At 46.2% G+C, this 23,024-nt stretch overlaps 2 protein-coding genes across 2 annotated transcripts in view; both read right to left on the reverse strand.

Moving 5' to 3' along the window:
* On the reverse strand, positions 1-10,117 carry LOC112223239 (SRC kinase signaling inhibitor 1-like). The gene is made up of 5 exons (XM_042305405.1): positions 9,560-10,117; positions 9,026-9,341; positions 8,797-8,933; positions 8,342-8,497; positions 1-1,152 (listed from the first exon to the last, which is right to left on the reverse strand). Exons 1-5 carry the CDS (start codon positions 9,698-9,700, stop codon positions 994-996), a joined length of 909 nt encoding a protein of 302 aa, XP_042161339.1. The 5' UTR covers positions 9,701-10,117; the 3' UTR covers positions 1-993.
* LOC121838670 (SRC kinase signaling inhibitor 1-like) overlaps positions 9,803-23,024 on the reverse strand; it is a 27,598-nt gene continuing 14,376 nt past the window's right edge. Inside the window, exons 3-13 of the mRNA XM_042305406.1 lie at positions 19,022-19,223; positions 18,386-18,515; positions 17,934-18,105; positions 14,734-14,952; positions 13,983-14,647; positions 13,652-13,741; positions 13,531-13,571; positions 12,171-12,331; positions 11,283-11,458; positions 10,131-11,109; positions 9,803-9,884 (exon numbers count right to left, since the gene is read on the reverse strand). Of these exons, the coding sequence (XP_042161340.1) occupies positions 10,956-11,109; positions 11,283-11,458; positions 12,171-12,331; positions 13,531-13,571; positions 13,652-13,741; positions 13,983-14,647; positions 14,734-14,952; positions 17,934-18,105; positions 18,386-18,515; positions 19,022-19,223 (2,010 nt within the window). The 3' untranslated portion in view covers positions 9,803-9,884; positions 10,131-10,955. The remainder of the gene's footprint in view (positions 9,885-10,130; positions 11,110-11,282; positions 11,459-12,170; positions 12,332-13,530; positions 13,572-13,651; positions 13,742-13,982; positions 14,648-14,733; positions 14,953-17,933; positions 18,106-18,385; positions 18,516-19,021; positions 19,224-23,024) is intronic.

The following is a 23,024-nucleotide window of genomic DNA, read 5'->3' on the forward strand; positions in this document are numbered from 1 at the left end:
TATAGGATATGTTTGCTTTGATCACATCAGAAACTCTAGTACCATGTGATCTGTTATTCATCTATGTTGCCTCTCTCGCGATCGGCAAATACCGTTGCTCTTTCCCAACTGGAACTACTAATGCGATTTTCTGAATATTAGGAGCCCAGTAATAATTCTGGCATTGTCGGAAAGTTCAGATTCCTGTTTTACGAGAATCACTGTTGTTTCCCCATCAGAACATTATGACGGGGAGAAAATTAGAGTTGTAGGTCTAAATTGTTTAACCTGAAGCCAAGGCTTTGTTGCCTATATGGTACAATCTGCCACAATAGCAATGTTGCCAGCAGTATGAGGGGACAGTAAGTCTAGTTGGACAAGGCTATCTGAATGTGGACATGAATGTTGGAGGTAAATATGAATGATTTAACGGAGAAAAAAAATTCACAGATTAAAATGTGACTAAAATGACAGTGACTAGACGAAAAATGTCCAGAGTTTTTGTTGACTGTTAATAACTAAAACTACGAAGGATGAAATAACTAAAATGGGACTAAAAATAAAAAGTATTTTAGTCAAAAGACTAAGTAAGATGAAAACTACATCTAAAATAGCTGACAAAATTAACACTGTTCAACATTGAGATGTAAAACTATTCCGTGGCATTATCAAGGAGTACAGTTTTAGGTGTCACTCAGCTCATTTAGGGTACAATATCCCCACCACCTTAGTCTCCTCAAAAACATCAATGTCAGCCAAAGGGAAAGAGCACGCTCTGTACACAATCCACTTAGAATCCAACCACTTGGCACAGCTCAAAGTCAAAACATTTCAGATGAGCCCACCCCTTTTTTCATCACCTTACAGTGTCCACTGAAAACATATTGTATCCCAGTATAGTCTTGAAATAGCCCAGTAGTTGCCCCAGACAGCTGTGAGAGGGGGTAGTTGTCAATGTCACAGGAGGCCACCAGAGCTGTTCTGAGGAGGAAAACTCCTCTGAGGAGGGGCCATCTAGAAGTGGAATACCTGCTGTTGGCCCTGGATCTTGGGGAAGTCCTCTCTCTGCTTCCTGGTCTTGGGTCTCTCCAGGCTGCCCTGCTGGAGGTGCTTCAGTCTGGCCGCTACAGTCGACTGAGGTCCCTTGGATGCCCCTGGTGAGTTGCTGGCATTCTATGGGAAGACAAAAGCATGAAGTCTTATTTGCGCCATGGTAAATTCTGAGATGACACGCAATTCCCAATATAGTGCAGTTATTTTTGGTTAGAGCCTTAAGCAGTGCACAATATAGGAAATAGGATGGACAATTTGGGTGAAGACAGTCTCACTAGAGCTATCCCTACATCCTGATCAGTTTTGTCATTTCTGTCAGTAGTGCAGAGTTGTTAACCTGAAACCGGCTCTACCACAGCTCTTTTGACAGCTTCCCTAGTGAGCTGAGACTTGTTTTGATTTGGGAGCAATAAAACAAGACCTTTGACAGAGCTAAATGTGTCACTTGAGCAGTAAGAGTGTTCTGACATTTTTCTTAGCCTGTCACCGAACCTTGAATTGAAGTACAGATGTCGGATCTTAATTTGACCCGTTTTGTCGCAGGATGAAAATAATCCTACAGGAAGATTTGTTTGTATACAATGCAGTACTGTGCCTACATTGTACCTTAGACTGCAGGTCCACTGGATACCAGTTCAAGTAGCCTATGTAGGCTATGTGCAGGTTGCATTGCGTCTTGTGTGAATTTTCATTTGGATTATAATAAATGGACATAAGTGTTGGGTATTGTCATTTATTATCAAGATCAGGGGTAAAATATCCCTGGACTGTCCATATTTTAAATGTGTAACAGTCGACAAGTCAATTGGGTGATTTAGTTATTTGTACCGAAGGGCTTGGGCCAGAATTGAACCCACAATGAAACGGTAGGCCTATATGTGCACGCAGAAGGCAACTGCCCTAACCGCTAGACCACCCCAAGCCACAATTGAACTCAATTTTGACAGTTAATTCTTAACCTCAGGTTTGCTAGAAACCTTAAGATGCCGTCTTTTTTGATAATATACACTGTAGATTAAAAAAATAATGGGCTGGTTTTCTACCTCACTATTCTCAATGTCATCTTGTCTTTACATCTGATATTATAGGCCTATATGTGATTAGTTTTGATAGGCTACACGTTTAGTAAAAAGGGTTCCAAAAGGGTTCTTCGACTGTCCCAATAGGAGAACACTTTTTGGTTCTAGGTAGAAGCCTTTTTGGTCCCATGAAGAACCCCCTGTGTAAAGGGTTCTACATTGAACTCAAAAGGGTTCTACCTGGAACCAAAAAGGGTTATTCAAAGGGTTCTCCTATGGGGACAGCTGAATAACCCTTTTAGGTTCTAGATAGCACCTTTTTTCTAAGATTGTACAGTAGGCTATAGTTTAGTTGTAGCCTGCTGCGTGGCTGCATTTCAGTTACACGGCTGCATTTCAGCTACATGTCTTAGTGGATGTCTTAGTGGAGACCAATGTCTATATTGTGTTATTAATCTATATAAAACGTCAGTTGTTGATGTGTATGGCTGCATTTCAGAGAAATATTTGAATGTTGCAGTAACAGGACCTGGAAGCCTATAGTCGCAGTAGGACATAGTCTTTGAGCGAGCGAGAGAGACAGGAGGATTTTGATAGCTGGCACTGGTCCGAATGACTCGATTGTCCCCACATGGAGAGAAAGAGAACAACATTTTTTTACAGCTATTTTGAATTCCCTGTTGCGCAGGGAAAAGAGTGATCAAATTAAGATCCGACATCTGTACATTATTCCACCTTAACACACTCCATGCATATTGGAAGTATACATTTACTTCCAATATGCACTCCAGCAAATAGAACTGTCAGTTGTCATAACAGTTAGTTTGTTAGAGAATTAGAGCACAGCTTAGTTAGAATACAGATTTTTTTTAATAAAAAAAATTATTTCGCCTTTATTTAACCAGGTAGGCCAGTTGAGAACAAGTTCTCATTTACAACTGCGACCTGGCCAAGATAAAGCAAAGCAGTGCAACACAAACAACAACACAGAGTTACACATGGAATAAACAAACATACAGTCAATAGCACAATATAAAAAATCTATATACGGTGTGTGCAAATGAGGTAAGATTAGGGAGGTAAGGCAATAAATAGGCCGTAGTGGTGAAGTAATTGCAATTTAGCAATTAAACACTGGAGTGATAGATGTGCAGAATATGAATGTGCGAGTAGAGATACGGGGGTGCAAAGGAGCAAAAAAAAGAACCATATGGGGATGAGGTAGTTGGATGGGCTATTTACAGATGGGCTATGTATAGGTGCAATGATCTGTGAGCTGCTCTGACAGCTGATGCTTAAAGTTAGTGAGGGAGATATTTAAATGTTTTATTATTTCAGCTTTATTCAACCAGGTAGGCCAGTTGAGACAAGTCCTCATTTACAACTGCGACCTGGCCAAGATAAAGTAAAGCAGTGTGACACAAACAACAACACAGAGTTATACATGGAATAAACAAATGTACAGTCAATAACACAATAGAAAAGTATATATACATTGTGTGCAAATGGCATAATGAGTCTCCAGCTTCAGTGATTTTGCAGTTTGTTCCAGATATTGGCAGCAGAGAACTGGAAGGAAAGGCAGCCAAAGGAGGAATTGCCTTTGGGGGTGACCACTGAAATATACCTGCTGGAGCGCATGCTACGGGTGGGTGCTGCTATGGTGACCAGTGAGCTGTGATAAGATGGGGCTTTACCTAGCAAAGATGACCTGGAGCCAGTAGGTTTGGCGACGAATATGAAGCGAGGACCAGCCAACGAGAGCATACAGGTCGCAGTGGTGGGTAGTATATGGGGCTTTGGTGACAAAACGGATGGCACTGTGATAGACTGCATTCAATTTTCTGAGTAGAGTGTTGGAGGCTATTTTGTAAATGGCATCGCCAAGGAGTCAGTAGGATAGTCAGTTTTACGAGGGTATGTTTGGCAGCATGAGTGAAGGATGCTTTGTTGCGAAATAGGAAGCTGATTCCAGATTTAATTTTAGATGAGAGATGCTTAATGTGAGTCTGGAAGGAGAGTTTACAGTCTAACCAGACACCTAGGTAATTGTAGTTGTCCACATATTCTAAGTCAGAACCGTCCAGAGTAGTGATGCTGGACGGGCGGGCAGGTGCAGGCAGCGATCAGTTAAAGAGCATGCATTTAGTTTTACTTGCATTTAAGAGCAGTTGGAGGCCATGGAAGGAGAGTTGTATGGCATTGAAGCCCGTCTGGAGGTTAGTTAACACAGTGTCCAAAGAAGGGCAAGAAGTATACAGAATGGTGTCGTCTGCGAGAGGTGGATCAGAGAATCACCAGCAGCAAGATCGACATCATTGATGTATACAGATAAAAGAGATGTCCCAAAAATGTAACCCTGTGGAACCCACATAGAGACAACAGGCCCTCTGATTTGACATACTGAACTCTGTCTGAGAAGTAGTTGGTGAACCAGGCGAGGCAGTCATTTGAGAAACAAAGGCTGTTGAGTCTGCCGATAAGAATGTGGTGATTGACAGAATCGAAAGCCTTGGCCAGTTCGATGAATACGGCTGCACAGTACTATCTTTTACTGATGGCGGTTATGATATTGTTTACCTTGAGCATGGCTGAGGTGCACCCATGACCAGCTCGGAAACCAGATTGCATAGTGGAGAAGGTACAATGGGATTCGAAATGGATGGTGATCTGTTTGTTAACTTGGCTTTCGATGACCTTAGAAAGGCAGGGTAGGACAAATCTAGGTCTGCAACAGTTTGGGTCTAGAGTGTCTCCCCCTTTGAAGAGGGGGATGACCGCGGCAAGTTTCCAATCTTTGGGGATTTCAGACAATACGAAAGAGAGGTTGAACAGGCTAATAATAGGGGTTGCAACAATTGCGGCGGATAATTTTAGAAAGAGAGGGTCCAGATTGTCTAGCCCAGCTGATTTGTAGGGGTCCAGATTTTGCAACTCTTTCAGAACATCAGCTATCTGGGTTTGGGTGGAGGAGAAATGGGGGAAGCTTGGGCAAGTTGCTGTGGGGGGTGCACGGCTGTTGAACAGTGTAGGGGAAGCCAGGTGGAAAGCATGGCCAGCCGTAGAAAAATGCTTATTGAAATTCTCAATTGTCGTGGATTTATCAGTGGTGACAGTGTTTCCTAGCCTCCGTGCAGTGGGCAGCTGGGAGGTGGTGCTCTTATTATCCATGGACTTTACAATATCCCAAAACTTTTTGGAGTTTGTGCTACAGGATGCAAGTTTCTGTTTGAAAAAGCTAGCCTATGCTTTCCTAACTGCCTGTGTATTCTGGTTCCTAACTTCCCTTAAAAGTTGCATATCGCAGGGGCTATTCAATGCTAATACAGTACACCACAGGACGTTTTTGTGCTGGGAAAGGGCAGTCAGGTCTGGAGTGAACGAAGGGCTATATCTATTCCTGGTTCTACATTTTTTGAATGGGGCATGTTTATTTAAGATGATGAGGAAATTACTTTTAAAGAACAACCAGGCATCCTCTACTGACGGAATGAGATCAATATCCTTCCAGGACACCCAGGCCAGGTCGATTAGAAAGGCCTGCTCGCTGAAGTGTTTAAGGGAGCGTTTGACAGTGATGAGGAGTGGTTGCTTGACCACAGACCCATTACGGACGCAGGCAATGAGGCAGAGATCCTGAGATCCTGGTTGAAGACAGCAGAGGTGTATTTAGAGGGCAGGTTGGTCAGGATGATATCTATGAGGGTGCCCGTGTTTACGGATTTGTTGTTGGACCTGGTAGGTTCATTGATAATTATGTGCTATTGAGGGCATCTAGCTTAGATTGTAAGCGGCCGGGGTGTTAAGCATGTCCCAGTTTAGGTCACCTAACAGTACGAGCTCTGAAGATAGATGGGGGGACAATCAATTTACATATTGTGTCAAGGGCAGAGCTGGGGGCCGAAGGTGGTCTATAACAAGCGGCAATGGTGAGAGACTTGTTTCTGCAAAGGTGTATTTTTAGAAGTAGAAGCTCGAATTGTTTGGGTACAGACCTGGATAATATGACAGAACTCTGCAGGCTATCTCTGCAGTAGATTGCAACTCCGCCCCCTTTGGCAGTTCTATCTTGACGGAAAATGTTATAGTTAGGGATGGAAATTTCAGGATTTTTGGTGGCCTTCTAAATCCAGGATTCAGACACGGCCAGGACATCTGGGTTGGCAGAGTGTGCTAAAACAGTGAATAAAACAAACTTAGGGAGGAGGCTTCTAATGTTAACATGTATGAAACCAAGGCTTTTCCGGTTACAGAAATCAACAAATGAGAGCACCTGGGGAATGGGAGTGAAGCTAGGCACTGCAGGGCCTGGATTAACCTCTACATCACCAGAGGTACAGAGGAGGAGTAGGATAAGGGTAAGGCTAAAGGCTATAAGAACTGGTCGGTCGTATAGTGCATTTGGAACAGAGAGTAAAGGGACCAGGTTTCTGGGCGCGGAAGAATAGATTCAAGGCATAATGTACAGACAAGGATATGGTAGGATGTGAATACAGTGGAGGTAAACCTAGGCATTGAGTGACGATGAGAGAGGTTTTGTCTCTAGAGACACCATTTAAATCAGGTGAAGTCACCGCATGTATGGGAGGTGGAACAAAAAAGCTAGCTAAGGCATATTGAGCAGGGCTGGAGGCTAGACAGTGAAATAAGACAATAATCACTAACCAAAACAGTAAAGGACAAGGCATATTGACATTAGGGAGAGGCATGCGTCGCCGAGTGATCATAGGGACCAGTGAGTGGCTAGGCACGGTGATTGCGACAGCTAGCGGGCCGGGGATAGCAGGCTAGCAGAAGGGCCTTAGGGGGACGTCGCGATGGAAGAGTCTGTTGTAGCCCCCTCGGACGGTTACATTGGCAGACCAGTCCAGGCCAATTGGAAAAATAGGTATTGTAGCCCAAGAAAATGGCTGATGGACCTCTTCAGCTAACAGTCCGATATGCTCTAGACAGCTAGCGGGCCGCGGCTAGCAGGCTAGTGGATGGGCCTTCAGGGGACATCGTGACGGAGGAGCCTGTTGAAACCCCCTCGGGTGGATTATGTCGGTAGACCAGTCGTGATGGATCGGCGGGGCTCCATGTCGGCAGTAAAATGGGTCCAGGCCAATTGGCAAAATAGGTATTGTAGCCCAAGGAGTGGCTGATGGACCTCTCCAGCTAGTCAGGAGATGGGCCTAGCACGAGGCTAGTGCCAGGCTAACTGGTGCTTGCTTCGGGACAGAGATGTTAGCCAGGAGTAGCCACTCGGATAGCAGCTAGCTAGCTGCGATGATCCAGGTGAAAAGGTTCAGAGCTTGCGATAGGAATCTGGAGATGTGGAGATTTGGTGGAGAAAAAGCAGTCCGGTGTGCTCTGGGTTGAATCGCGCTGTTCAGACTGGCAGGAGTTGACCAGGCTAAAGTTAGCTGATGACCGCTAGCAGTGGCTAACTGAATACTAGCTAGTAGCTAGTTAGCTGGCTAGCTTCTGTTAGGGGTTCGGGTTCTAAAGTATAGAAAATAGTAGATCCATACCACATTGGGTGAGGCGGATTGCAGGAGAGTATGGTGAAATTTAGGTTAAAAATATAATAAAATATATATGGAATATATGCTGTGCCATCTTGGATTTACGGGATGCAGATCAGAGTGTAGAATGCAGTCAGTGGAATTAGCAAGGGAAGAAGTAATTAGCTAAATCAGACAGGGGAGTTAGATTGAATGGTATTAGACATTACTGTAGATGGTTGATGGTTGAATTCGACAAGAGAAGCACTCCGTTCTGTCATGTTTTCAGCTCAAAGAATTTCTGTATCAAGCAGAATTAGAGGGGACTCTCCATGATGAACAGGGATGTTAGTGGCCCTCTAGGAAACAGCAGTGACTGAAGGAGGGGGACCGGACAGGAGGCAGACTTAGAAGGTTCGCAGACACTGCAAAATGAGAGGGCCTTATGGGGGGGCTTAAGGTTTCCCTTTCTTCCCAAGGAGCCTGAGGTGCAAGGAAGGGTACGGGCTGCAGGGATTGGCCTTTGTAGTTTGCTGGGCAGTGGGAACACTTTGACGGGGGTTCGCTGAAATATCTGAGCTGAAATATCTTGCAGGTGATGTGTGGTGGAAGGCAGGTGGTGAGGGGTGTGGTGTGGGAGAGTGTCACAGAGACAATGTTATCATTTTGCTAAGGCACACCGAACATCGATTGCAATGAACACAATAAATACGGCATGTCATATTCTCATTTCGTACGTATGCAGCTGCTCAAGGTAAACCATTTTGCAGCAGTGTAACACACTGCAAATGAAGGGACTCCTACCTCTAGTTCAGCAATGATCCGCTCGTCATGGTCTTCATCTTTAATCGCTGAGGCGGCGATGACGGGGGGAGTGGAGGCGGGGCGAGGCGTGTCAGACGGTGTCCTTCTCAGCTTGACCAGAGTCTTCGGGGCCTCTCCGTCTTCTGGCTCCAGCTTCTTAGAAAAACAAAACAGGGTTGGCGTCTTATGTGACGCATCTTCACAACATCCTTACAGTACATCCAATAGCCTAACTTAAAGTATCTTCAGAAACATTCAGAATGTGCATTTTCATACTTTGAGCCACAGGTGGCCGGTGACACCTTAATTGGGGAGGACGGCTCATAGTGTAGCCGTCCTGTGTTTGATAAAATTCTGTTCACTTCATTCCAGCCATTATCATGAGCCGTCCTCCCCTCAGCATCCTCCTGCGGTTTGCAGGTATATCTTTCCCAGCCATCTCTCTGTTACTGTACCTTCTTGGTGGTGACGGTCACTTCTCCAGTGCGATTGGTGGTGAGCCCATGGGTTGATGGGAAGCTGCGGCGAGGAGGGGGCGGAGGCGGCGACTTAGAGGGTTTCTCAGTGCGATACCTGGTTACTGTCATCTCCGCTACAACACACAATGGCATCATATCTTTATAGGACAGCTCAGTCATAACTCAATCACAAATATAACAACGTTGATGTGGTATTCAGTCTCACCAGATCCGCGACGTGAGCCCCCTTCCAGCTTCAGGGCAGTGATCTGGACCTTGTTGGGCTGGTGCTCAGTACTGGTAGTAGTGAGGGTACTAGAGGTGGTGAAGGCGCTGGTGGAGGTAGTGACAGGGGTGGTAAACTGAGGTTTGGGGTGGGGTTTGGGGGGCACCACGGGCTTGTTGATCTGCCTGGCAGCGAAGTCCAGGTCTGGGATGGCCTTCATCAGCTCAGCTTGCGTCTCCTCCAGCAGACGGTTGATGTCCTGGGCACTGAACTGGGTCAGACTGGCCCGCTTCTCCTCCCAGTCCCGCTCTGCAGCCTATGCCAACACACATATTTGTCAACCCAAATATTATTGTATATTGGAAATATATTGCGGCTTTCATGTACACAGATATACTATACATATACTATACATCTATACATTTTCCAGAAAATGGTCACACTGGTAACTGTACAGATTCCCGTGTAAATGTGTACATTTAGCAGTGTGAGGAGGAGTTTATATGAATAAACCCCAGGAGGAATGTTCCGCACCAGTCTGACCTCCACGGACACTGATTTGTCAGCACCGCGGCGGCTCGGCAGCTCATCCAGGGCCCGGCTTCTGTAGCTGGCTGTAGGGTGGGGATCCTGCTCAGGCCCCGAGGTGTCCAGGTCACTGCCTGATATGGGCATCCAGTTGGCAAGGCTGGCACTGCCACCCAGGTCATTGAGGCTGAGCGGTGGACTGGTCAGGATGTCGAGGTCCGAGTTCTTTCCTGTGTCCTCAGTTCGCTTGGCTGACTGGCTGCAGATGTCGTCCTGGCCCTTCCACAGGCCCTCGGTCACTTTTCTGTACGTACAGGTGGTATACAATACACTAACAACACACACAGCATTGTCAGGGCCCTATTGCATCAAAGCTAGTGACCAGCTTTCTGGGATGAGTTCAAAATATATATTTTTTATCTGCTCCAAAAGGTTTGTGTTATGAACTGTGCTTTCTCCTTGTACTGAAAGAGTATAATTTTTACTTATCTTGAAAACCAAGTCACCAGTTGAATGGAACCCTTGTAACAATGATGTTACAACAACATGTTAATGTAACACAGTTGTTGAACCGTACCTCCGTAGTGTGGTCAGTGTGTCGGTCATAGTGTTACAGCGTTTCAGCAGTGTGTCCAGTCTGTGTGGTTCCTCCTTCAGGAACTTGACAGCCTCCACCTCCACCCTCAACACCACCCGCATCTTACTCTGCAGACTGGGGAACTGGTCTGGAGGGAGGGAGGGAGAGACAGAGATAGACAGATACAGAGACTGAAGCACCATTAACTCAATGAGAGAGGGAAGGTGTATATTGTATATCTATGCTTGTGTGTAAAACATGCATGCAGTGTCTTTGTGTCTCGTTCCCTGCCAGGGCTTACTGTGCTTTCTGTCCCCTGTGGTTCTGCTACCACATGGAGAAAGATTTCAGGGTATTTAGGCGCATAACCAGTCTGGTATCACAAGTTGGTAAACAAGCCTCTCGTTCCACTGTGTGATTTTGTGCTATGATGCCAGACGGGACAACATATGCATGTTTAGCACCTCTTCCTTAATCATTTTTGGATTTTATTTTTGATTGAACATTTATTTAACTAGGCAAGTCAGTTAAGAACAAATTCTTATTTACTGACACCCTACTGGGGAACAGTGGATTAACTGCCTTGTTCAGAGGCAGAACGACAGATTTTTACCTTGTCAGCTCGGGGATTCGATCCAGCAGCCCAACGCTCTAACCACTAGGCTACCTGCTGCGATACACACTCATATTAGGCACGTACACCTGCCTAATCACTGTCAATGCAACAGATTTGGTCCTTGTGGCAATTATATAGTAAGGTAATTATATGAGGGGTTAATTTTATTCCATCCAAACATTGCCTTACTGTTGTATCTTCCTGTATCATTATCCCCTATTGATATCCTTACTCTTGAGCTCTGTGAGCGTCTCTCCCAAAGACCTGAGCTCCATGCTCTTCTGCTCCACGTCCTTCTCTGTCACCAGGCCATGGTTGACTGACGAGTTCCTCTGGAGTTCCTCCACTGACTTCTCCAGATCACTGTGAAGACCAAAATCAGTTGCCACTTGTCTTATAGCCATGTTATGCAGGCACTGCATGGTTCCAGATCAACACTAAATGTACCATTCAGCTTTCTACTATCTGAATCAGTCTGCATTCTTTCTCCATTCACACAGACCCTAGCTTGAGCATGACTTAAAGGCTGAACTCACTGCAGCTGCTGGATGAGCAGCTCTTCCTGGTTGAGGTACTTGAGTCTCTCCTCCTCCACTAAGAGACGCTGCCTCTGCAGAGGGTCCTCCTGGGTCCGCATGGCATCCAGCATCATCAGGCTCAGCTCCGACTCCGTCTGCCTCAGCAGGGACTGCACTGAGTCCTGGTTCTCCAACTGAGAGGCGAGGCATGGACAGACACAAAGACATGTTATTTGGACGCACACACAATACGTCAAACAAGCATAAGTCAACCATGCACAATGACAAGTCAAAACACACACACACAGACCAAAAGGCAGGCCAAATGCAAAATTACACACACACACAGTTTTGTATTGCTATCATTGTGGGGACCAAAGAATTGATTCCCATACAAAATCCTATTTTCCCTAACCCTTAACCCTAAATCTAACCCTAATCTTAACCCTTATCCATAACCCTAACCTTAACCCTAAACCTAAACCTAACCTTAACCCCAAACCCCTAACCTTAACCCTGAACTTAACCTTAACCCCAAACCCCTAACCTTAACCCTAAACCTAACCTTAACCCCAAATCCCTAACCTTAACCCTAACCCTAAACCCAAACCCTTAACCTTAACCCTAAAACTACACCTAGCCCTAACTCCTAACCCTAAACCTAACCTAACCCTTAAACCAAAAATAGCATTTTTCCTTGTGGCAATGGCAAAATGTCCCCACTTGTCCGAATAGTCCTTGTTTTAAAATCCTTGTGAGGTACCCACAAGGAGAGTTAAACAAAAACACAAAAACACACAATCTACACATTGATATATAAACGCATCTAAAAACAACTAGAGCCTTGAGGAATGTGTGTTTGTGTGTGTGTGTGTGTGTACGGCCATACCGTTCTCTGGAGCTCACCTGGATGTCGCGCAGCTGGGACAGCTGTATGCGCAGCTTGCTGGTGTTCTGCTGCAGGCCATGCAGGTGGTTCTGCATCTGCAGCCGCGACACCGTCAGTGACTGGGCGGACCCTGTGGGCGGGGGCGGCATCAGGGCCAACGGAGCCGATGGCGTCAGAGCTGGCCAATCAGAAAGCAGGATTAGGGTCTCGTGAATGTGCATTCTGCTGTCACGGAAGCCAATTATATCATCCAGCGTAACAGGGGGGAGGATTTACACGATTAGACATAGGTGTAATGATGATTGACAGAGTGGGGAAGGTTTTAAGGACACACAATGCTGGATTTCTTTACATACATCTAGATTTCAGGGGTAACAACAGCAAGCCCGGAGCAAGCAAGTCTTTGACGTTTCAGTTGAAATGACACAAGGGGCCATTGAAAGGACTCAGGCATAACAAAACAAAGGGACTGGTTTGATAAGACTAAGGTACACACAAACTTAGAGTTCACCCAAACTACAAAATCACATATTGCTTTACATAGAAAATAATCAAATTGCTTTGTAAATAGTCCAAATGAGACCATTAGCATTGATAACTTCCCAGGCAAATAGGTTTTGTAATTTAGGTGAACTAGCTTGGCACAACTAATTATTGAAGAACGCCTTGTTTTGGGGGAGGGCTTGTCACAGTTCCAGTGTGTGTCTAAGTGCATTGTCTAACTAAAAGCTTGCCTTTTAATACTTGTCTGGATCAAAAAGGTAAAGGCCTACTTTCATCCGACAACATAAAATCCCCTTTACACAGACAACTACCAGCAATTAACCATCTTTTTGCCGGTCTGTGTGAATGGTATCAGGAGTAGAAATACATATTGATCTCCCCAAAGCACCAACTATGCATACAAAGAAACCTGACCACACCACTACTGATGATGACAAGTCAATCTAAATGACACTCCAGCAGGAACTGTAGGGAGTGGGAAACACATTTTGAGCCCAGTTCTGAATCCAGACACTGAACACAGACATAAAGAATAAGAGAATCAAAACAGAATCCTCACAAAACTCAAAGTGCATCACACGAGAGACATCAACTGTTAAGGGAGGAATTTGTCATAGAGACACAGAGGGAGGGGAAAAGACAAGGACTTTGGACAAGAAGATACCTTTCTTTTTTTTAAATCGTCCAGCTAAAATAAGGCACAAGAAGCACGGCACACATTACTAACAAAAACCAATACACACTTTAGTCACATGAGCAGTTCAGCTACAGAACATTTACGATGCTCTGCAAGCCGTACCCTTTATGTTGCCAAGTCAATGGGACACAGGGGAACGTGAATGTATATTTGTTCTGTTTTCAGTTGATACTTACTGTCTGTTCCCGAGCAGTCACTGGACGTCTCGATCTTATCCCTGAAAAAGACTAAATAAGTTAAAGGTCCCCACTCTGTGTGTATGTTGTGTGTGTGTGTGTGTGTGTGTGTGTGCCTTACGGGCTATCTGCCTCTGGTCCCCTGGTCAGAACAGTCTGCAGTAGACCAGTCAGACTGGCTATCTGTTTCTCCATGACCTCCATGCGCCCCCTTAGCAGTGAAACACATACGGTATGAGTAAGTTCAGAAACACACAAAATACCCATCACAGACACACACACACACACACACACACACACACACACACACACACACACACACACACACACACACACACACACACACACACACACACACACACACACACACACACACACACACACACACACACACACACACACACACACACACACACACACACACACACACACACACTCTCTCTCTCTCTCACCTGGTCTCGGTCTCGTTGCCTGGTAGAGGTGAACTAAAACCTGGTGCTGAACTGAAACCACCGCCCTCCCCTCCAGGTCCAGCCATCAGACACAGCTGATCTGATCCCAACCCTGACCCCTGACCCCTAGCTTTGGCACTTTCCCCAAACATGGAGGAGGACACCGAGTCCCTCCGCAGGGTCTGCCTCCCAGGGGAGCCCCGGCCGGGCAAGGTGCCCGAATACGAGTCCCTCATGTCAGGGATCTTCTGCGGGGAAGAGGGGGGTGGCACCCGGAAACCCATGGCCAACATGGACGCGGCGTAGGCAGCATCATTATACAGTGGGCCTCCAGGCCTGTATAGGATGCCGCTGTCCATCAGCTCTCCCTGCAGAGCCGCCGCCGAGTAGGAAGTGAGGGAGCGCACAGAGCCGGGTCCCAACCCTCCACCACCGCCTCCTCCTCGCCGGTAGAGAGAGCCATAGGGATCCCCCCTCGGGGGTAGGGGAGAGTGGGGGCCAGCCAGACTAAGCCGACCCCCTTCCTGGCCCAGGGAATAGGGGTCGGCATAGATCCCCCCTCCATCGCCCCGCAGGAGCACCATGCTTCTGGAGCCAATACCGTGGACCTCCTCATCGGGCTTCACGTCCCTCCGCTCCAGGATGGCACTGGGGGAGAAGCTAGCCTGGGCATGGTGCTGGAGATGGTGGTGCTGGGGTTGGAGCTGCTGGGGGTGATGCTGCTGCGGGTGGTGGTGGGCCGCCATCTGGCCCCGGGCGAGAGGTGGTGGGGGTGGGGGAGGGAGTGGGTGTGGGGGTGATGCTGGAGGTGAGGTTGCCCGGCATAGGAGGATGGACGGCCACCGCCACTGTAGAGGAGACGGACGCGGGACGGGGAGCTAGAGGGGGTCGAGGCGGAGGAGGAGGCGGGGGCATTGCTGAGGCGACGGTTGGACGGAGAATCCTGCTGGGGCGTGTACACCATCTCCCTCTGTCATTGGAGGAAGAGAGGAACGATAGACATACTCAGAATAGAAGAAGAGTGAAGTTGAATAAAATACCTTACAATACAATATTACTGGTGATTCAAAAGAAAATTGCACATAATTGGATGCAGCTTGAAAACCAACCTGAGTTAATGACCCCCTGGGCTCTTAAAGTATAATAGCCTTCCTGACAAGACAATAGCAGCCCCCCATGGATGCTACGCCACAGGAGGTCAGTGGCACCTTAGAGCCCCCTGTGCTCTACACACATTGGAGAAATGACTGGGGCACCTATGTTCTTAACTGACTTGTCAGGCTCAATCTTAAAAAAAAAAAATTAGCTCCACCATCTACAGTACCGCCTGCAATTGCCTCCATACGTACAAACAATAATCCCACTAGCTGTGACTGACTAGCGAGGGGCGAACCACGACTTCTCGGACAGGATCCCTGAGCCCCACTGTCACACAATCCCCGTCATAGACCACAGCAGAGCACAGCTTCACTGTATCTCCTCACACTACTCTAACCCCTCTCCTCAGCGCCCAACCAACCTGCCAATCAATCTCCGCTAAGCCCTGTCATCCAATCCATTTTGTCCCTCTATATCCTCCCTGTCTCTGTGCAGCGCTACTCGGTGGTACCGTCATGGTTTACAGTCTGTAATCTGCTCTGCTGGCTCATGTATGGCCCACTTCACCTTGGGTTTATTGGCTGGGGCATAAGAGTATGTAATATCCTATGTTTTGCAGAGTTGTGGCTGAACGTGGACATAAATATACACCCTTCTAGTTTTTCGTCAAGACCGGAAGGGAGGAGGGGTGTGTCTCTTTGTTTACAACAGCTGTGGAGTGAGCTCTAATGTTAAGGACGTTTCGAGTTTTTGCTCTCCTGAGAATACCTCATGATGAGCTGCAGACCATACTATTTACCAAGAGAGTTTTCATCTATATTTTTCGTAGCTGTCTATTTACCACCGCAAACTCATACTGGCACTAAGGCCGCACTCAACAAGCTGTATAGGGCCATACGAAATCAAGAAAATGCACAATTCAGAGGGAAACTGAAATCCATTTTACCTCCTTTTTTCCATCATGTCACCTATGCAACTAGAGGAAACAAAACTTTAAATCACATTTACACCACACAGAAATACATTCAAGGTCCTCCCTCGCCCTCCCTTTGGCAAATCAGACCATAAGTCTATCCTCCTGCTTACAAGCAGAAATTCAAACAGGAAGTACCAGTGACACGCCCAATACGGAAGTGGTCTAATGAAGCGGATGCTAAGCTACAGGACTGTTTCGATTAATCCGATAACATGGAGGAGTTTACCACTTCAGTCACCAGCTTAATAAATAAGTGCATCGACGAAGTCGTCCCCACAGTGACCGTACATACCCCAACCAGAAGCCATGGACCCGGTGTGTAATACCAACTTGTTTTAAGCAGACCAACACAGTCCTCGTGCTGAATAACGCCAAGGTAACCTGTCTAAATGACTATTGTCCCACAGCACTCACATCTATAGCCATGAAATGATTTGAGAGGCTGGTCATGGCTCACATCAACAGCATCATCACAAACACCCTGGACCCACTCCAATTCGCATACCGCCTCAACAGATCCACAGATGATGCCATATCTATTGCACTCAACACCGCCCTCACCCACCTGGACAAAATAAATACCTATGTAAGAATGCTGTTTATAGATTACAGGATTCAACACCATAGTCCTCTCTAAACCCATGACTAAGCTCGGGACCCTGGGACTGAACACCTCCTTCTGCAACTGGATCCGGGACTTCCTGACAGGCCACTTCCAGGTGGTGAGGGTAGGCAACAACACATATGGGCTGTTTTGCTTAGTCACCTCCTGTACTCCCTATTCACCCACGACCATGTGGCCACACACGACTCCAACACCATCATCAAGTTTGCTGACGACACGACGGTGGTAGGACTGATCACCGACGATGACGAGGCAGCCTACAGGGAGGAGGTCAGAGACCTGGCAGTGTGGTGCCAGGACAGCAACCTCTCCCTCAACGTCAGCAAGACAAAGGAGCTGATCGTGGACGACAGGAAACAGAGGTGTGAGCACGCCCCCGTACACATCAAAGGGGCTGTAGTGGAGCGGGTCAAGAGCTTCAAGTTCCATTCTCACTTTTTATCGCATTCTTTTCTGCTTATGTCTAGTGACAACGCCAATTCTCCATGGTGTATTCAAGCATTTCCCAAACTGTTTGAGTTGTCGTCTAAATCACTTTTTAGTGTCTGATGAAATACACAAAGCCCTGTCTCTAGCTGACACACCATTTGAGAACAACTGTGAATGTACAATATTATACAACATTATCAGTCAGCAAATAGCCTTTTTTGCCTTGGAGGGAAACAGGTCAGTGTGGATTCAAAAACAGTGTTACTGTTGTAGTATCATATTACTCATTCATGCAGACTTATTTAATAGAGACTGGCTGAGTTTCATTTGTGCTCCAGTAGGTTGATTAATAGCTACTCATTTTTCCATTACTAAACAACATAATATCACTGTCAGAACAGCATGAGTAGCTGCAAATATGTTATTTGGGGTGAAGGAGTACTTGGGCTCAGTGTTTGCTTTCAATTCGGTAGAGAGCTTGCTGAGGTCGGTTAAACCTTTAGGGATCACGATTCCTCATGGCGAGCAAGGCCCACACATACAGATGGACAGAGAGAGAGAGAGAGAGAGAGAGAGAGAGAGAGAGAGAGACAGAGACAGAGACAGAGAGACACAGACAGACAGACAGACAGACAGACAGACAGACAGACAGACAGACAGACAGACAGACAGACAGACAGACAGACAGACAGACAGACAGACAGACAGACAGACAGACAGAGAGCGAGAGGGGGGGGGGGGAGACAGAGACAGACACAGATACACACAAATAACTCCTACTCACAAACACACACACACACACACACCTCCCCTTTACACTCACCCGGAGGTCTCCGTTGGCCAGATGTGGGTTGTGGTGTCCGGGGTAGGTGCCGTAGACAGGCTCCTTACAGTAGATCTTGATGACACAGCGGTCCTGTACGTCTCGTGGGTCCTCCAGCTCATAGAATACGTTGCGGGCCTCATCCTTAATCAGCAGGGCCGTGCTGGGGCACCTGAACATGGGCATTGACACCCGAGCATTTACAATTCAACAGGCCACTTATTGTTTGGTAATGACCTAATAAGGATTGTTTTTGTTTCATTTCATTGAATTTATCTTTAGCTTGCCAGCTAATTAATCAGATGTTATCTTAGCTAAAAGTCAGCTATCATAAGGTGACACCAGTTGTCTTGATTGTTTATTACACCGTCTATGTCATTGTTATGTCATTCTTATGACAGCGTTATGTAGCCTTTATAACAAAGCGTTCTACTAAAGTGTGATAAAGCCACCTTAGCATTGCCATGGTCAGCCTCTGGGGAAACATGTGGACAATGAGGGCTCTCAGGGTCTCCAGACTGGTCAGCTCGTGGGTCAGGTGCACCCGCCTCGTCTCCTCGCCCAGCTGGAGGAAGAGAATGCCTGAGGGGAAGGAGGGAGGAAGGAGGAGAGGAGAGGAGAGGAGAGGAGAGGAGAGGAGAGGAGAGGAGAGGAGAGGAGAGGAGAGGAGAGGGAGAGGAGAGGAGAGGAGAGGAGAGGAGAGGAGAGGAGAGGAGAGGAGAGGGAGAGGAGAGGAGAGGAGAGGAGAGGAGAGGAGAGGAGAGGAGAGGATTGAGATTCATTTGACTATAATACCTCAACAAACACACACACTACAGAGGGCAGAGAGGGCACAATCACAATAATCTCATCTGTCTACTGGGGCATTTTCTAAATTAATTCTAGACAATCAGTGACGAATTCGAAATAGAATCAAGTATAATTGAGAAACCTCCTCATGAATGTGATCCTCATTCTCCTTATGAATATGAATAAAACTTCCTTTAGAGTGAACCTGCCTGCAACCCCAAAGATGGTACAGATGACTAGTTGTTATGATTGTGGTCAATAAGACTGATATGAGTGTGACATGACCATTATGTTCTGACCTGGCGCACGGAGCTTGGCCTGGCTGGATGAGCGTGCCAGGGGGAGGCTCTGGCGGAGGCGGTTCATGCGGTTGAACCCGAGGGGAACGTCGGCCTCAGACATGGTTTCCAGACTCTCAGCCGAGGCAAAGGACACCCTGCTGGCCTGGTCGGCTAGAGCCGGCTGGTCGGGGTTGCGTCGGATCACACGAGGGGTACGGGCCTATGGGATAGAGGGAGAGATAGATTGTATCAATCAACACTTAAAACCACCCGACCACCACAGCAAAAACACACAGCTGCTGTGACAATGAACACAGACAAACATAGTCAACCACCAAAGCAAAAAGACAACCACAAACTCAGACAAAACAAGTCAACCCCTGCAAAACGACAACCACAAACTCAGACAAAACAAGTCAACCCCTGTAAAATGACAACCACAACTCAGACAAAACAAGTCAAACCCTGCAAAACGACAACCACAAACTCAGACAAAACAAGTCAACCCCTGCAAAATGACAACCACAAAAATCAGACAAAACAAGTCAACCCCTGGGAAAAGACAACTACAATAACAGACAAAACAAGTCAACCACTGCAAAAAGACAACCACAAACTCAGACAAGACAAGTCAACCACTGGAAAAAGACAACTACAATAACAGACAAAACAAATCAACCACTGCAAAAAGACAACCACAAACTCAGACAAGACAAGTCAACCACTGGAAAAAGACAACTACAATAACAGACAAAACAAATCAACCACTGCAAAAAGACAACCACAAACTCAGACAAGACAAGTCAACCACCGGAAAAAGACAACTACAATAACAGACAAAACAAGAGAATTGCATAAAACAAGATAAAACCAAAATCAAATCAAAGTTTATTGGTTGCGTACACAGTTGATCCACTGCTGCAGTGTGCAGTAGTAGATACTGTATATTAGAATGAGCTTAATAAAGAATACAGCTTTGTGAAGATTACAGTATAAAATAAATGATCCCGTGTTAAATTGTCTCTTAAAACAATTCCAGACAAAGATACAACAGCACAGCTGTTTCCTCGGGATGAGACAACTGCATAAAACAGAATGACGACGCAGCCACCAAAACTGTTGTAATAAACATATTTTACAAAGCATCAAACACGTGTATTTAAGTGTGAGCTGAGGAGTTAAACTTGTTGAATTCATTTTGAGTGCACACTAGCCAAGAAACAATTTACATTAAGAAATGGAGCGATATAAATAGGCCTATCTAATATTAATGCTATGTAAATGATGTGGTCTTAAGTGGTTAAGTGCCAGATTCACCAGTATCCACTCTACAGAGAATTAGAGGAACCAACATAACTCTAGTTATGCTAATGCTAACAAACGAAGCTAGCAGAACACTAGCTAGACAGACTTCCATTGAAATGCAGGTGACCACTGAGCCTTCAGACTTCACCTACCCAATTTAAACCACAGAGAGAAGATAAGATGATGAAGACGTGAGGAAAAGTGGGGATGAGGAAGAGGACCTCTTGTTACAGCGGTGCGCGGCAGGAGCTGCTAGAGCAGGTTGTTTATAATGAATCCCTACCGACAGATATTTTCCAGCCCAAAGACTACAGTAATGAGCTCCCACAGTGCACTGTGAACACTGCTCACATTCAGTTATGCATCTGTTGTCTCCCCAAACGCCACCGTTGCTTTGATTTGTTGTTCGTGCAATAGGCACACCCGAACTGCACATGGGGGTATGCTCTCACACACACACACACACACAAAATGTACGTACACACACACTCGTCACGAATTGAGCAGGATGACGGATTGCGAGTGGTGCCCCTCATTTGTGTTGAGATTTATGGACTGTGTGTCAACCAGAAGCAGTGCACCTTCTGCTTTTAACATCCCACAAGCATCAAGCTGTTGAGAAGAGAAGTTGGTGGCATGAGGGAATTACAAAGTTTGAGGTTAGTCAGCTGTAGAGTGAGGATGGAGGGAGCAGGAGAGAAGGTGTGTGAGAGAGAAAGAGAGAGAGAGAGAGATAACGAGAGAGCGAGAGAGAGAGAGAGAAAGAGAGAGAGATAACGAGAGAGAGAGAGAGAGAGAACGAGAGAGCGAGAGAGAGAGAGAGAGAGAAAGAGAGAGAGAGAGAAAGAGAGAGAGATAACGAGAGAGCGAGAGAGAGAGAGAAAGAGTGAGAGATAACGAGAGAGAGAGTGAGAAAGAAAGAAAGAAAAAAGGAAGATAGAAAGAGAGAAATAGAGAAATAGAGAAAAAGAGAGATGAGAGCGAGAGAAAGAAAGAGAGAGAAAGCGAGAGGAGAGACAGAGAGAGGCAAAAGGAGGAAGACAGATTCTGAGACCAAGCGAGAGAGACTTAAGCAGAGAATGAGAGGAAAAGTCATAAAGTGCAACATGATGGTTGACTTCCTGTCGGCTCTTTCCTAATTAGTTCCCATTTCAGTGCGCAGGCAGCAGCTGTGGAGAGGCTCAGAGGGCAGGGCTCAGAGGGCAGGGCTCAGAGGGCAGGGCTCAGAGGGCAGGGCTCAGAGGGCAGGGCTCAGAGGGCAGGGCTCAGAGGGCAGGGCTCCTCTCCGTGCGCTCCTGGGAACCAGAAGACAAGCTTGACTGCGCTCTGTATGCCCATGTTTTATTCCCGCTGTGTCTGTCTACATTACGAGCTGACATTTTCTCTAGGGTAACGCCCAATAAACTCCCCCGCCTCCATCTTCTTCAATAGCACAATCCAAGGGAGGAGATGGTGGAATTGGCGAAGAACGCCTGGGAATGTGGTTTCCAAAGTGAAAATCTCTGGGGAGAATATAAATACATATTTTTTTTGCAGAATGTCTGGACATTTCACATGAGTGCATATTTTTCCAATTCCACCTATGCCCTCGATAATCATGACCTTGTTTCTGCCTGTGCAATTAAACTTGGATAGATACTGTAATAAAGTTCTCCATCCAATGAGGATAATTGGACCCCGGCCTGTCACGCTGTTATAAGTCCGTTTGGTTGTTGTCAATTCTTATGACCTGTTATAACAGCGTTTTGTCATCATGTCAACAGCCTTAGGAAGGCTTAGGAAGGCATTATTTTCTGCTGCAGAAGAACTCATTACCTCCTTTATGTCTTGGAAGGCCATTCTGTCTCATGGATTCTCTCTTGGTTTATGACAGTGCTTCTCTCACCTGACTCTCGCTAAGGCTGGGTAATCTTTACTGGAGATCTCATGGTCTTTTGCGTAAAACATCAGTCATGGAGCAGTGTTATCTGTGTCAACGAGAGGAACTATGCAGACAGTAGACACAGCTTCCATTACAAAGAGAAAATACCCAAACTATCAAATGTATGACACTGGACAACCATATAAGCAATATAACTGGGAGTCAATCATTTGTCCAATAACAGTAAACACGTTTAGTGATCAGTTTAGAAGCAGTGAGAAAGTGTCACTCATGTGCACATTCATTTCTTACCTCTGTGTCCCTTACTGGGGGTCTCTGTATGACTACAGGTCTCAAAGTGTTAACTGTCTCAAATTGCTTCTTCACAATCCTACGTCTCTATCAATCTCTGTACTGTATCTCTACTGCCCCAAGTCTCTATCAGAATGGAATTAGGTTCTCTCTCTCTCTCACGTACTGCTGTGTAGTTCTTTTGAGGGTCTGTTTGATCATCCTTCACCTGGCTATTTTACTGCTCCCCTAAGTCCTGTCTGTCCAACCATCACTACTCCATCAATTTCATGGGCATTGCTACCCTGCAGTCCTGGCATACTTTTCCAGTGAGCTCTGTAATTGGGGAACCTTTGACCTCAAGGATGTGAGTATGAGCACAGGTTTGACCAGCATACTCTAATCATTTAATGTACAATAATAGTCAGTGTATCCCTTGTGGGAACATCGTGGACAATCCCCCTCCACTCTTGGACAATCACCCTCAAGCTAGTTGTGTCCTTGTATCCAATCCTTGTGAGAGAGTTGTATACATGAAACCGATCCCACCTCATGTAACCTCAG

Source organism: Oncorhynchus tshawytscha, linkage group LG24, assembly GCF_018296145.1.
Source record: "Oncorhynchus tshawytscha isolate Ot180627B linkage group LG24, Otsh_v2.0, whole genome shotgun sequence".
Lineage (NCBI taxonomy): Eukaryota > Metazoa > Chordata > Actinopteri > Salmoniformes > Salmonidae > Oncorhynchus > Oncorhynchus tshawytscha.

Bases quoted from the DNA above. Each gene is read 5' to 3' on its own strand.
- LOC112223239 (XM_042305405.1), bottom strand. From the start codon at position 9,700: ATGCCCATATCAGGCAGTGACCTGGACACCTCGGGGCCTGAGCAGGAT. The intron at 8,934-9,025 runs GTGAGACTGAAT...TGTGTGTTGTAG, and splicing joins GGGCTCACGTCGCGGATCTG to CGGAGATGACAGTAACCAGG. The intron at 1,153-8,341 runs GTAGGAGTCCCT...GTCTTCCCATAG, and splicing joins GGATCATTGCTGAACTAGAG to AATGCCAGCAACTCACCAGG.